Source organism: Choloepus didactylus, chromosome 2 (genome assembly GCF_015220235.1).
Source record: "Choloepus didactylus isolate mChoDid1 chromosome 2, mChoDid1.pri, whole genome shotgun sequence".
In the NCBI taxonomy this organism is placed as follows: Eukaryota; Metazoa; Chordata; class Mammalia; order Pilosa; family Megalonychidae; genus Choloepus; species Choloepus didactylus.
The window spans coordinates 88840618-88854069 of NC_051308.1; the positions used below are offsets into that span (position 1 = coordinate 88840618).

At 46.5% G+C, this 13452-nt stretch overlaps 1 protein-coding gene across 2 annotated transcripts in view; it reads left to right on the plus strand.

Moving 5' to 3' along the window:
- KIAA0040 (KIAA0040 ortholog) overlaps nucleotides 1–10236 on the plus strand; it is a 33532-nt gene extending 23296 nt beyond the window's left edge. For both annotated transcript variants that reach the window (XM_037825292.1, XM_037825291.1), the window contains one exon: nucleotides 7101–10236. In XM_037825292.1, coding sequence (XP_037681220.1) covers nucleotides 7229–7522 — 294 coding nt within the window. In that variant the 5' untranslated portion in view covers nucleotides 7101–7228 and the 3' untranslated portion in view covers nucleotides 7523–10236. The remainder of the gene's footprint in view (nucleotides 1–7100) is intronic.
- Nucleotides 10237–13452: the final 3216 nt, after the last annotated feature.

Below are 13452 nucleotides of genomic sequence, written 5' to 3' on the forward strand. Positions count from 1 at the left end.
ATCACTGGACAACACTGAAGTCAGTTCATTTTTCCCATTGTCTGCCACCACCTTCACTGTCATCAGGGCCGCCATGTTCCCTGGTCGACCATAATCCTCTCCTCCCCCTCTCCCCTCACCATCTCCCCACCTCAGTGAGAGTGCTCCTTGGGAGACACAGGTTCAATCACGTCCCTCCCTTGCCTAACGCCCCGAGGCTCTGGCGTACAGACGGGTCTTTAACCTGGCTCAGAAGGCCGGGGGCCTGGCTTCCTGCCTACGGGCCTCTCCCCACACCACCACCCCGCCGGTCCTCCCTGCTGCCTGGTCCTTTTCACGAGAAGCAAGGGGTCCAATTGTTGGTCTGAAAAACAAAACAAAACAGTAAATGAATTGTTTCCCTGTGTGTCCAGACTTTGGGAGACATGCTAGAGCATATGAACAATTGAACTCATTGCTTTAAATGTGGAGGTGCCTCACCGGACAAGGTATCTCAGGGTTGAAGAAAAACACGCAAACATATTACTTGAAAATTCTTTAAAATAAGTTTATGCTGCGCTTCAAGACTTTTCAGACATGCTGGCCATTTGTTTGCTCTTTTTATGATTCAGATCTTAGAGAAGTTGTCCCCACGTCAGAGCCTGCCCTGAAACTCCCTGTTGAGTCACTTTCTCCTGTCACGCATTTCTGCGGCCTCCTGGGCTTCGCGTTGAAAGCATTTACCATAATTGTTCCTGTATACCTCAATTGCTTCCCACCACAGACTTTGAGCCCTAGAAGGATGGGGATCTGGCCTGCCTGTGCTTCTACTGAATACCCAGGGCCCAAAAGAGTCCTCAGCCGGTGACAGGAGCTCGATAAATAGTCGTTGAATGAATGAATGAGCAGACACCATCTTGAGCGTCATTTCCTTTTAATCCTTATCCCTAACCTGCTCCTTCCTCCCTGCTGCTCCCGTATCCCTTTACCCAGAGCTTGATCGCAGGCCTCATCACGTTGTGCTTCTGCTCTCTCTGTCTCCCCTTTGCTGTACCGGGGGCAGGGCATTCAAGGACTGAATGCGCAGAAGCAGATGCAGAGTGGGTGTTCCCCGAATGTTTACAGCATGGAATCGTGACTTGGAGAAAAGCAGTTCTGGCCCAGATGCCCTGTCTACATGACAACAGCAAGAGCAACCTGAAGGAGGCTGTGCTGTGCCGCTGTGCCTCAAGATAAATCTCAACCCCACGTCCCCTGACCCATTCCCTCATTCAGCACAAGACTCCTGCGCTCACAGAAATGGGGGATCCAGAGATGAATCCAATGAGGGGCCCCTGCTCACTTGCTTATACAAACAGTATACGCAACCAGGAACCCTTGAACTGTTTGTTACAAACAAAGTCCTGGGCCCACCCCAGAACTGCTGAACCCGGATCTCCCAGGAATCAGTTTCTTTAACCAACTCCCTAGGGGACACTTAAGCAGCCAGCCCCCAGCCATCTGTCACTTGGGAGCCCTGATCAAGGAGGTAAATTGAACACAGTGATAACTGCAGTACTAGGCAGAAAACTCAATGCACGTGTTTGAGGGAAGGCCTGAGGGGAGACCCTTGCCCTCAACTTTCAGTTATAAGATGCCCCCCACCCCCCAACACACACGCACCCAGGAGTCTGTGGCTGTAGCAGTGGAGTCTTTTAAGGTTCTGACAGAGATGGAAACCTCCCACCTCACTCCACCCCCCCACCAAAGGCTAAAAGATCTGGACCGTTTGGAGGTCATGCTGGGGTGGGTCGCAAGGGATTTTAATTGGGTGTTATGATGGTTAGGTTCATGTGTCAACTTGGCCAGTTGATGGTGCCCAGGTGTCAGGTCACGCAAGTACTGGCCTAACCATTACTGCAAGGACATTTGTGGCTGGTTAAGAAATCAGAAGGCTGGTTTATTAAATCATTGGTCAGTTGGCTGCAGCTGTGACTGATTACATCAACTAAGGGTGTGTCTTCCACAATGAGAGAATGCAATCAGCTGGATTTAATCTAATCAGTTGAAGACTTTTAAGGGAGAAGAGAGAGAACTTTCATTTCTTCTTCAGCCAGCCAGCCTCTCCTGGAGAGTTTATTAAGCACCTTCATCAGAGTTGCCAGCTCACTGCCTGCCCTACAGAATTTGAACTTGTGCATCCCCATAGTTGCGTGAGACACTTTTATAAAGTCTCATATTTACAGATATCTCCTGTGGGTTCTGTTTCCCTAGAGAACCCTAACTAACACAGTTGTCTTCATAATCCTTATGGTGAACCATTCTCAAAATCATTTACTATCTGCCAGACACCGTTCTAAGAGCCTTACTTGTATTATTTCATCTAATAAATAGGAACAGTTAAGTGGCTGATGGAAAGTGGAATCGGCCACACCCTCCTTGGGGTGCTCCAGAAGGAACTCCAGTCCCAAGGTCAGCTCTGGACCCCACCCTGGAGCAGCTCTTGGGGAGTGGACCCCACCCCCTGCAGAGTGACCGTTCCCTCTGCTCTTCTAGGGGACCCAAAGCCTGGGAGGGAGGCTGGGCCCACAGGTAGCAAGTCACTCTCCTGGGGTCTCACCTTATAAATTCAGTGGTTCCCCGACAGTGTCAGATGCTCCCCAAATGACCCTTCTCCATCCCTGTCACTGGATGCCAGGGCCTAGAACTAAAGACCTGTAGACCAGCCATCAGGAGGGAAGTTACCTGTGAAGCCCTTTCATTTCAATGGGGTGGGGCCGATGGGTCTTTGGCAGTGAGAACTGGTTTGGAGTTCAAGGGTAGGGAGGAAAATCTCAAGGCTAGAATTTGTCCATTGTTATTTGGAGATAACCCACTACTTTATAGGCTATGTTTGTACAGTATTTTGCAGTTTACAAAATGCATTAAAGATTTTAGCTCTTTTAATCCTCACAACATCATTATGTGGGGAGGTCATTAACTTCGTTTTGTAGCTGAGATTTGCTAACTCGCAATCCATGTCTTCTGGCTCCAGCACCACACTCCCTAACTGCACTGCATACACTGGCAGATAAAAGCTCATTGGAAGACAGAATGAATAAATGACTCTCCCCTACCAAGTCCCTCAGAGGGCACAGGGATGAATAGTATTTGGTTTCAAGGAAATTGGAAGTTGCCTCTCCCCTCTTGTCTTCTCTCCTCACCCCTACCCCCACAATCACAATAAAACAATCAAGGTTAGTTAGCAGCTATTGTTGGGTGTACAAGAATAGATTAATTATTTTTTCAAGCAGAGTCAGCCTACTTTGAGTGCCAACAAAAGGATGAGGTCTCCCAAAGTGCATTTCTAGGGCCTGGAGTGTGACTCCTTTTGCAAAACATTCCATGGAAACCCTAACTTTTAATTCATACCACAGAAGAGATGATTGTTTCCTGGAAACGCTAATAATGCACGGCTCATAAATACTAATGAAACACTATAGATTAGCAGAGCTCAGCAAATAACCTGGGGTGGGGGGGGAGTGGTGCTAGAAGAGAATTCTTAGATTAAAAAAATACAAAGAATACCTTTAAATACAATTTTCCCCTGACTGGGTTCCCAAATGTTAATAAAACCTTTCTTCCGCTGTGCAAAGAGCAGACTCAAAAAAAGTACCTTTAGGAATCCAGAAGTGAATTATTGACTTAGTGTTGGTTTGAGAAGAAATCTATTTATTTAAAAGCCATTTTAAGTGCCATGGATGGACAACTTTGAGGCAGGCTGGGAGGAGAAGGAGGACCTGAGATATTGAGATAAACACATAATTCAAAAGTGTGCTCCTACTTTGGCCAACTGAGCCTCCTAAGTTAGAATTTGCTCATTGTATTTGTCTTGTATGACACGATCCCACAATAATAATAATAACACTTCTGGAATGTACAAGGTTCTGTGATGTGGGGTATCACGACTTGGTTGTTCACTGTTAAATTTTCAGCAACTCACAGGTGCATACTTTAGGTGCTCAATAAATGTTTGTTAATGGCTGAAGAGTGCTCTTAAAACATTTCCTAGAGCTTTTCAGACCCTGTGATCTCTTCCTAAAGAGCAGCTCTGATCACAGCCTTCTCCTGTTCAGAAATCTTCATAAAGCCCCCAAATAAACACAAACCCTGTGAAGCCCGGCCACAACCTACCTTTCTAGCCTCTTTTCCAGCCCTCCCCTCTCACACCCTGAGCCTTGGGCTCAACATTAGGCCCCGTGTTTCCCACACGTGTTCTAGAAGTTTCTCTGCCTGAAAGGTCTGAATGTCCTTTTCCCTCAAGTTCCTCCGTCAACACCCTTTCAAGGACCCCCTCACGTGGCCCCACGTTCATGAAAATTGCCCTGATGTTCTCTGAGGGCCTGACGTCCTTCCTCCCTCCCTGGCTGAACTCAAGAGTGAGCTCTTGATGCACTTGAGCTCCTCACAGCACCCGCACAGTCCCTGGCACAGAGCAGTCTGTCAGCAAATGTGGTGTTTAATTTGAATCACAGAAATATTGTGCAGGCAGCATGGTACTGCTTGGTTCCAAAAAAGCGTACATGTGGGATCAAATTAGGGAAAAGCACCTAAAGTCTTCTCACAGCGCTGCAGAAAAATCCCTCTCAATGGGCCAGAAAACTACCAGGCCACACAAGGCTGAGGTAAAAGCAACAGTCATGGCAAAGGGAGAAAGAAAATCCAGACGTGGGATGAGGGCGCTATGGGGCTAATGGGGGCGTGAAGGGCCACCTTCCTCTGTAAAGAGCCTGGTGGGCTTGGTGCTGTGGAGGCAGATCTGTCACACCATGTTCCCAGGCCCTCAGAAGGGGTCATCAGAGCCTGTGGTGAGGGGTGTGACTTCCCAGAATACTTTTCTTTATTGCGTGTTGAATTTAATTTGGGGCAGCCATATGCTTTCTATAAACCTCCACTTGGGCAGGACTTTTTTTTTGTTTTGTTTTGTTTTTTACGTTATGTATCTTCATGCATTTGTGAAGTATCAAACAATGGGAAATAAATCTCTTTGCAGTCTTTCCTACAAAATACTGGGATAAACGTTTACGTCAATCTGGGGAATAGCCAAGTATTGTCAGATTCTATAAATCTTGGGCTGCTTGCCAAAAAAGGGGTTAATTCCACACAAAGGTCTAGGAGTTTGCAGAGCAACACAAATAAACAGCTCATTCCTTAGGGATCTGGAGCCAAATTCCCAGAAATCAGCAAGGCTGTCCCTGCCACTTACTCACCTTGTGACCTGTGCCTCTTCAGCTGTAGGATGGGGTGGTGGATAACCGAGTCTACTTCATAAGGTTATAATGAAGGTCAAATGAGGTCAGTAGGTGTAAAGTGCCTAGAACAGTGCCTGGCATACATTAAGTGCTTAATAAAAATTAACTATCCTTATTAGTGTCATTTCAGGCTCCATAGGCCAAATGGCACAGTATTAGGTTTTCCATGATTGTATAAATAGGACCATGAGTGGGTGGAGCCCCAAGCCCTGGGACATGCCCGTGGACAGGTCTGAAGGTCAGGTGGGACTTAGATGGGCCTAAGGATACTGGGTACCTGGGACATTATAGAGCATGCCATCCAAGGAATCAGACCTTGAAGGTACTGTGGTACCTTGTACACAGACCACCCGCGAGGGGCTCTGCATTTGTCCTCCAGTGCAGGGCAGCAGAACGAAGCCTGGACTAACCTGACTTCTGGGCCCAGCACCCCCAGTGCCTCCCTCCATAGACACTGCACCATCCTGTTGCTCACTTAAAAGATATGATGCACATGAAGGTGATTAGGAAAGTATCTCATGAAATGCAAATATAAAAGTAGCATCGTTATCATCTTTACTTCCTCTGCTTGTTCAGCAGCCTTGAGAGAATCCTGGACCCATTGCCCAGAGATCTGGGTTTTCCTTGAAGCTCTGTGTGGCCTCGGACATGTCACCTCACCACTCTGGGCCTCAGATTCTTCATCTGTGAGAGGGATGGTCAAGATGATCTCTAAGCTCTCCAGTCTGGAAATCAGTGACTCTTTGATCTTTGGGTCCAGGGAAATGTCTTGCACTAATAAGGTCTCTTAAATTTCTTTGAATCATCCCTATCCTCAGGGTCTTGATAACAAGATCCTGTGGATTCCAGAAACAAAGTGAGCCTCTCCAACCTTTATACCTGAGAGCTGCATCCCAAGATACATGTGGAGAGGTAGAGGGAGTGCAAAGAAAGAGAGACCTGCCCCTCTGTACGGGTGACCAGGCTGTAAGCCGAGCTCAGGATGGGAGTGGGCAGGCATGCAGGGACCCCTCCCCAGTAGTTCCCAGTCACCATCACTGAGCAGCCTGCAAGTTTCCTTCCCCACAGAGAAAGGATGGGTGAGGGAACAAGCAGGGAAGGAGACTTGGAAATGGAAAGCAGAGATATGGGTGATCCAGGGAGGAAGGTAGAAACAGGAAGAACCAGCAAATAGTCTCCCCTGGTTCTCCCAACCTCTGGAGGACAGGGCACCTGGACACGCAATCTGCAGGTCAGGTCCCCTTCAGGGACAGCGAGCGGCAAGGAGGGAGGAGATGTGGAGCAGGAAAAGAGCATGAAAGGACAGTAATAAAGCAAGATGAGCACTGATAACCTCTTATTTTAGAGGAGGTCCAAGTCCCCTTCCACAGGCAGCAAGGCTTGGAATCATCTTGTGCTTAAGTTTTTAAAGAGTGTTGAAAATGCCCAGTTGTGTTCATAGATGGTCATACACAGAGCTGTCCTGCGGAGAGTGTGTGTTCAACACCTGTCAGGTGAGCTACAGTGGAAAAAAAATTGAGAACTGCTGTTGCAGAGGATCCAGGGAGCCAATCCCCAACCAGGATACTAACTATACATGCTGATTCATTTATTCAGCAATTACTGAGCACCTACTCTGTGCCAAAGCTGACATACTATTAATAATTTATATCCTGAGTCTAATGCAGTGTGCGTATATGGCAAGACTTGAGTTAATGCTTCTAAATGCAAGCATTTAACTTGTTTATTGAGTCTCAGTACAATTTCAGTGGACTCTTTGGCAATCTTCAATTCCTTCCTCTTTCCCAAGCCTAAAATCTGTGATGTTATTAAAAAATTGTAGACCATTCCCACCTCATTTCTCTTGAATTGTTTGTTTTTCTTTATCTTTAGATGCTATCAGTGGCATGCCCAAACCCAAAGCTGGAAGAAGAATAAATTACAAGCAGGCAAGTCTGTCCTGAGCCCAGGACTTGCTGATGAGCTGAGAGGTTCCTTTGGCCCCAGTCTAGCCAGGCGCCATGGAGAAAATCAGCTCCTTCTTTAACTCCATCTGGGACATCATCTCTGCCAAACACCAGGAGGGCATCTACAACACCGTCTGCCTGGGGGTCCTCCTGGGGCTGCCGTTGTTGGTGGTCATCACATTCCTCTTCATCTGTTGCCACTGCTGCTGGAGCCGGTCAGCCAAGAGCAGTCAACAGCCAGAGCAGAACAAGAGGAAGAAGAAGAAGAGGAAGGATGAAGAAGACCTCTGGATCTCTGCTCAGCCCAAGCTTCTCCAATTGGAGAAGAGGCCATCCCTGCTTGTCTAGTCAGAGGCAGGGGGCAGAGGTGCCCACCCTCTGGGGCCAAGCCTTCTTCCCACCACACAGAGGGTCAGGAGCAGGAATCCCTGTAGGGGATGCTCTCGTGTGCACAGAATAACTACTAAACTGAGCATCCTAATGGAGGACACTCCCAGGGGAGCACATGGACAGTCACCGTCCTGGCAGCTATGTGTCCAAAAGCAACGCTATTTACTACAGACCCAGGCATGCATACCCCATATGCAAAAGCACAAAGAACATTTATCCATGCATCTTGATATGACTCCTAAGTTTGTATGTGTGTGTGTGTGTGCGTGCATGCGTGCATACATACACAAATCAGGCAGCAGGTACATGGGCAAGTATACTGTGTTCCTCAAATGGTTATTAAATATCTACTTTGTGTAAGGCACTCTGCAAGGCAGTACATTATCTACTCTTGCAAAAATGACTTACAGGAAGGCCTGGCCAGATCCAGGCACATATGCACGATTATAAAATTGGGCAAGGTCCCTGTGCACTGCTATCCCATATACCTCTCAGGTTAGAGATGTATGTTTTCCTATCCCTATCCCTATATAACTTTTACTGGAAATACTCATCTTTAGACATTCCAGCAACCTGGTACAGTCCTGTCCCTGTGTCTGTTTATACAGACATACAAAGTTCCTGTGCTTCTGACCCCCTCACCTGTGCCAAAATGTTTAAAATGTGATGGATCAAAATTAATTGGAAGCTATTTTCTTGTAACTCACGACAAGGTCCTCATTACCACTGAGAAGTATCCATTGCGGTCCACACCTGTCTTTGAGACACTGCTTCCAGAGCCACTTGGCTTTAGTTGTGACTGCTAGAAAGCCATGGAAACCCACTCATTCACTTCAGCGGGCTGAAATTGTATACATGTGCATTGTGTATTTTATAGATGGAACAGGTAAGGAGATGCTAGACTTGAGTACAGGATCTCTTGTATAACCAAAGGTTTTCAGGGCAGAAGGAATTAAGACAGCCACCAGCACAGTTTCACAGAAAGCACATTGGAAATGGTTTCATAAGGTTGTAATGGGTGCATGGTATGTTGTGGGTGGGATGCAGAAATTGTTATTGTTGTTTAAATGAAAGTAGGCCGAAGCTCCATGGAGGTTTCTGAATATTTATCTTGAAGCTCAGGCAAGTGCCTTGCACACTATTGGTAATCAAAACTGACTGTCAGTGCTGTTGGATGGTGTTAAGGGTAAACTTGGAATACCTCGCCAATTCCTGTAAGTGACCTTCTCCTTTAAGTGAGCCCACTCATTGCTGCAATGAATGAAAGTTAGGTATTGAATTCTATGAGAATATATGCAGAAACAAGAATTGGATTACCGTATGTGCACTGAGGTATTTGGAGACATAAACTAGGTTTGCAGTAAGTTGACGAGAGCTTCTCCCCACTGGGCTGAGGTTGGGAGGCAGAGTTAATCTGCTTGTATGATGAACTGGTTGGCATTTTGATTGTACTGACCAGATTATAAAGATGGACCATTCCCATCTTGAGAGGAGGTTGTACTCTGAAAGTTCTGCAGGGTAGGCTCTCTTTGAAATAAATGGTGGCCAAATAGCTATTTAATAAGGTAGCTAAATTATGATATTTATGGTAACAAAAAACTAAGATTACGGTGACGGAAAGATGTGCTCTGCTGATTTGGACTACCTGGAGCTACCTGCCCTCTGAGTGTTTTCCAGGCCTGTAGCGGGTGGGTGCCTGGTGGTGGTACCGTTTCACCGAGTCTAAACTATAACCTGGGAATTGTAAATCAGGTCTGCATGTATTTTAGCACCAGTCATGCTCACCCTAAGTGGCCCTAAATTCCCTGGGCACACAGGCCACTCACCCGTAAGCCCTATAGGCCAGAGAAAGAGGCACTCTCTGATTCTCTGTCCCCTGGTCACAGGGAGAGCGTGAGACGGAGCATCTGGTTGTCCCCTTCACGTCAGAGAATGAGTAGTCATCCCCAGTCCCAGTGCACACACCTCCCCACGTGTACTGCTGCCCACCAGCACCAGGTGCCCCTCCATCTGCAACTCTCAGTCCCCCCAAAATGGGCAACTTGGAAGAGACGTGGAGGCTGGCAGCAAGACTGGATGTCAGACATATCTAGGAGAGTGGATCACCGCGATCAGGGCCCACACAGCACAGTTGCCATGGCAACTGGCTGCTAGTTTGAATTAGGACAGCACTCAGTTGTCAGGGCCTCTGTCTCCAGGTACGGTGTCCCTGCTAGCTCCTAATATAATGGACCCACTCTAACTCCAGGCAGGAAACACCCAGAAACCCACTTCTCTGTGGCTTCCATAGCCTAGGACCCAGGAGACCCAAACCCTGAATGGGCATGACTGGACGGCCTACAACAACAGGCCCTGAAATTTTTGTTGAGTAAATGGTGCGTGAATGGTGCCTAATGGTGTCCACTCCCCTTTCACCCCGGCTTTATTCTCATGTGTCTCCCCGTGTTTTACTCTCTTATTCCCGCTTTTCCCTGCACCACCCCAGTTCCATCTCTTTATTCCTGTCTATTTTTACTCCTTCCAGTCTCTGCCCCAGACCTGCCACTGGCAACTAATGGTGCCTCAGGACTGGAGCTGGCCTTGGCTGCTCTGGGAAGATTTGAGCTAATGGGGGCCAAAAAAAAAAAAGATCCACAAAGGAGAAGCTGCCTGAAGCAGCACAAGCTTGGGGAGAAGGTGCCTCACACCCAGAATTTCTTCCAAACAGACTCAGCAGACAGGGTCAGAGGAGGTTGTCTCCCCATTGCTCAACGGACTAGGTTTTTATTGGGAGTGGGTGGGGGAGTAGGGGAAGGGAGCAATATATAAAGGAAGGCAGTTCCCTTTCCAAGAAAAATATTAATGGTCAAAGTTGTGTAGTATTTTCCAGTATTTTTTTTTTCCAGTAAAATTCAAACACAAGAGAGAAGAACTAATTTAAATAAAATACTTTGAAAATAAAATACCCCACCTGGCTGCCTTACTTGCTGGAGTCAGACAGTGACTTTGAGACCTCAAACCTTACCCTCTGTGAGACCTCCCTCAAAATGATGGGGGCAGAGACTCCCTCTCGGCCACCAAAGCCCAGCCCTCCCCGGTCCCTGCCTTCCCCCTGCAGAACCACGGGTCGGAGAACCAGGAACGTGGCCTTCTCACCACAGCCTTGGAGACGTCTTCCAAGTTGCCAACAGCAGTGAAGACACACGATGTTCCTTGGCAACACTTAGAGCTCTAACTGGCCCTTCAATGAGGCTGATCAATGTCTTCTTTTAAAAATAGGGGGAAATAGCAAAAACTAAGTAAAAATACCCCTCCAAGTTAAATCTGTTGTTGGCAGGAGTTAGGGGAGGGGTCAACGCCTCTATGGTAACCACTGGGGATGGATGTATATATATACACACACACATAATATATGTGCAGGTATGGACGGATTTATATCTCTTTTTTCAAGTCTTCCATAGCTTTGCATTTGTTCTGAAATGCAGTGATTTGGATGCTCCTGCTTCCTCATGAGGCCGTGCTTGCCATTAAAGCAGAAACCATCCAGAACAGTGCCATCCAGCGGAACTTAAAACGATAGACCTGTCCTATGTCTGCTCTGCCCAGGCCGGCACCAATAGCCACGTGTAGCCATTTAATTAAAACTAAAGTTTCAGTAGCTCAGTTATGCCAGCCATATTTCAAGTACTCAACAGCCACATGTGGCCAGTGGCCACCATACTGGACAGCACAGTCCTAGAAGCGTAGTGGGGGCAGTGGCCCGACAAGATGGCAAAACGCTTGCAGTAACTCTATTTTGACCAGGGCTGAGGAAGGAAGGCCTTCAGTGCAGCTCATCTTCTGCCTTGTCCCCCCATTATTGCTGCCAAAATGCAATATACCAGAAATGGGTTGGCTTTTACAATGGGAGGGGGGGGTCCTTTTTTTTTTTTAAATTCAGTTTTATTGAGCTATATTCACATACCATCCAATCATCCATTGTGCACAATCAGCTGTTCACAGTACCAAAATATAGCTGTGCGTTCATCACCCCAATTTTTTAACACTTTCCTTACACCGGAAATAATAAAAATAAGAATAAATAAAGGTTAAAAAGAACACCCAAATCATCCCCCCATCCCACCCTATTTTTCGTTTAGTTTTTGTCCCCGTTTTTCTACTCATCCATCCATACACTGGATAAAGGGAGTGTAATCCACAAGGCTTTCACAGTCACACTGTCACCCCTTATAAGCTACATTATTATACAATCGTCTTCAGGAATCATGGCTACCAGATTGCAGTTTGATAGTTTCAGGTATTTACTTCTATCTCTTCCAATACACTGAAACCTAAAAAGGAATATCTATATAGTGCATAAGAATGCCCTCCAGAGTGACCTCTCAACTCCATTTGAAATCTCTCAGTCACTGAAACTTTATTTTGTTTTATTTCACTTCCCCCTTTTGATCAAGAAGATTTTCTCAATCCCACGATATTGGGTCCAGGCTCATCTCCGAGAGTCATATCCTGCATTGCCAGGGAGATTTACACCCCTGGGAGTCAGGTCCCACATAGGGGGGAGGGCAGTGAGTTCACCTGCCAAGTTGGCTTAGTTAGAGAGAGAGGGCCACATCTGATCAACAAAGAGGTACTCAGGGGGAGACACTTACACACAGTCGTAAGTAGGCTTAGCCTCTCCTTTGCAGTAACGAGCTTCATAAGGGCAAGCCCCAAGACCAAGGGCTCGGCACACCAAATTGTCAGTTCTCAATGTTTGTGAGAATATCAGTAACAACCCAGGTGGGGATGTCCAACATTTCCATATTTTTCCCCAGCTTCTCAGAGGGGCCCTGCATATGAATTTTTATTCTCTGCCCAAATTACTGTGGGATGCATCAGTATTTCACACTAACCTGTACAAACCTACCAGATCTCACTTCCTATTCAAAGTTCCATGTAATTATGGTGTTTGAATAAATTGACCATACAAGTTAAATTATTTAGTGTGCTGTAGAGGATATATATCCTGTACCAAATAAACATCTCTTCCCTTAGTCTCACACAGAAGTTGAAGTTTTAAACACAGTCAGTATCATCCTTTACCCTTTGGACTGATTTGCCTTAGTCCTAACCAGATCTGCTTCATTCATATCTGTAACTGAGGTCTGAACTTTTTCAGCTTTTTTTTAACAGTTGCTGTATGAGGTAATACTGACATTCACGTCTGCTAAGCCCTAGCTCTGAGTTTCAGGTGTCAAACAGATACCCAAAGTTCCAGAGACAGATCACATTATACACAAAGGGATCCACATCTCGGAAGTTGGAGATAGCCTTTACAATTCAGGAATAGATGTGACTGCTGTAAGAGCTTACAATCTAGGGCCCGTTACAATAAGCATTCCGCTGATAAGCTGTGCTCTAAGATTCAGTTCTGAGTTTACACATTATAGTTAGTCCCTAATGGTGAGGCATTATAATGTTTGTCTTTTCGTTTCTGGTGTAGTTCACTCAAAATGCTGTCTACAGGATCCATTCACCTCATTGCTTGTCTCACAGCTTCACTCCTTCTCGTAGTTGCTCAGTATTCCATTGTATGCATACACAACAGTTCACCATTCTGTTCCTCAGTCAATGTACCCTTAGGCCACCTCCACCCACAATGGGGGGTTCTTAGGTTACAATTTGCAGTTCTTAGGCCGTGAAAATGTCCAAGTCAAAGCATCAATAGGACGATACCTGGACTCTGAAGACAGGCTGCTGGCATCTGGCTCGGCTCATCTCTCACGTGGGAAGGCACGTGGTGACATCTACTGGTCCTTTTCTCTTGGGTTTCAATGCTTTCAGCTTCTGGCTCTTCCATCTGTGGCTTTTTCTCTGAACTCTGCATGTTTCTCTGTGAGTTTCTCTTAATTTCATCTTTTAGCTTC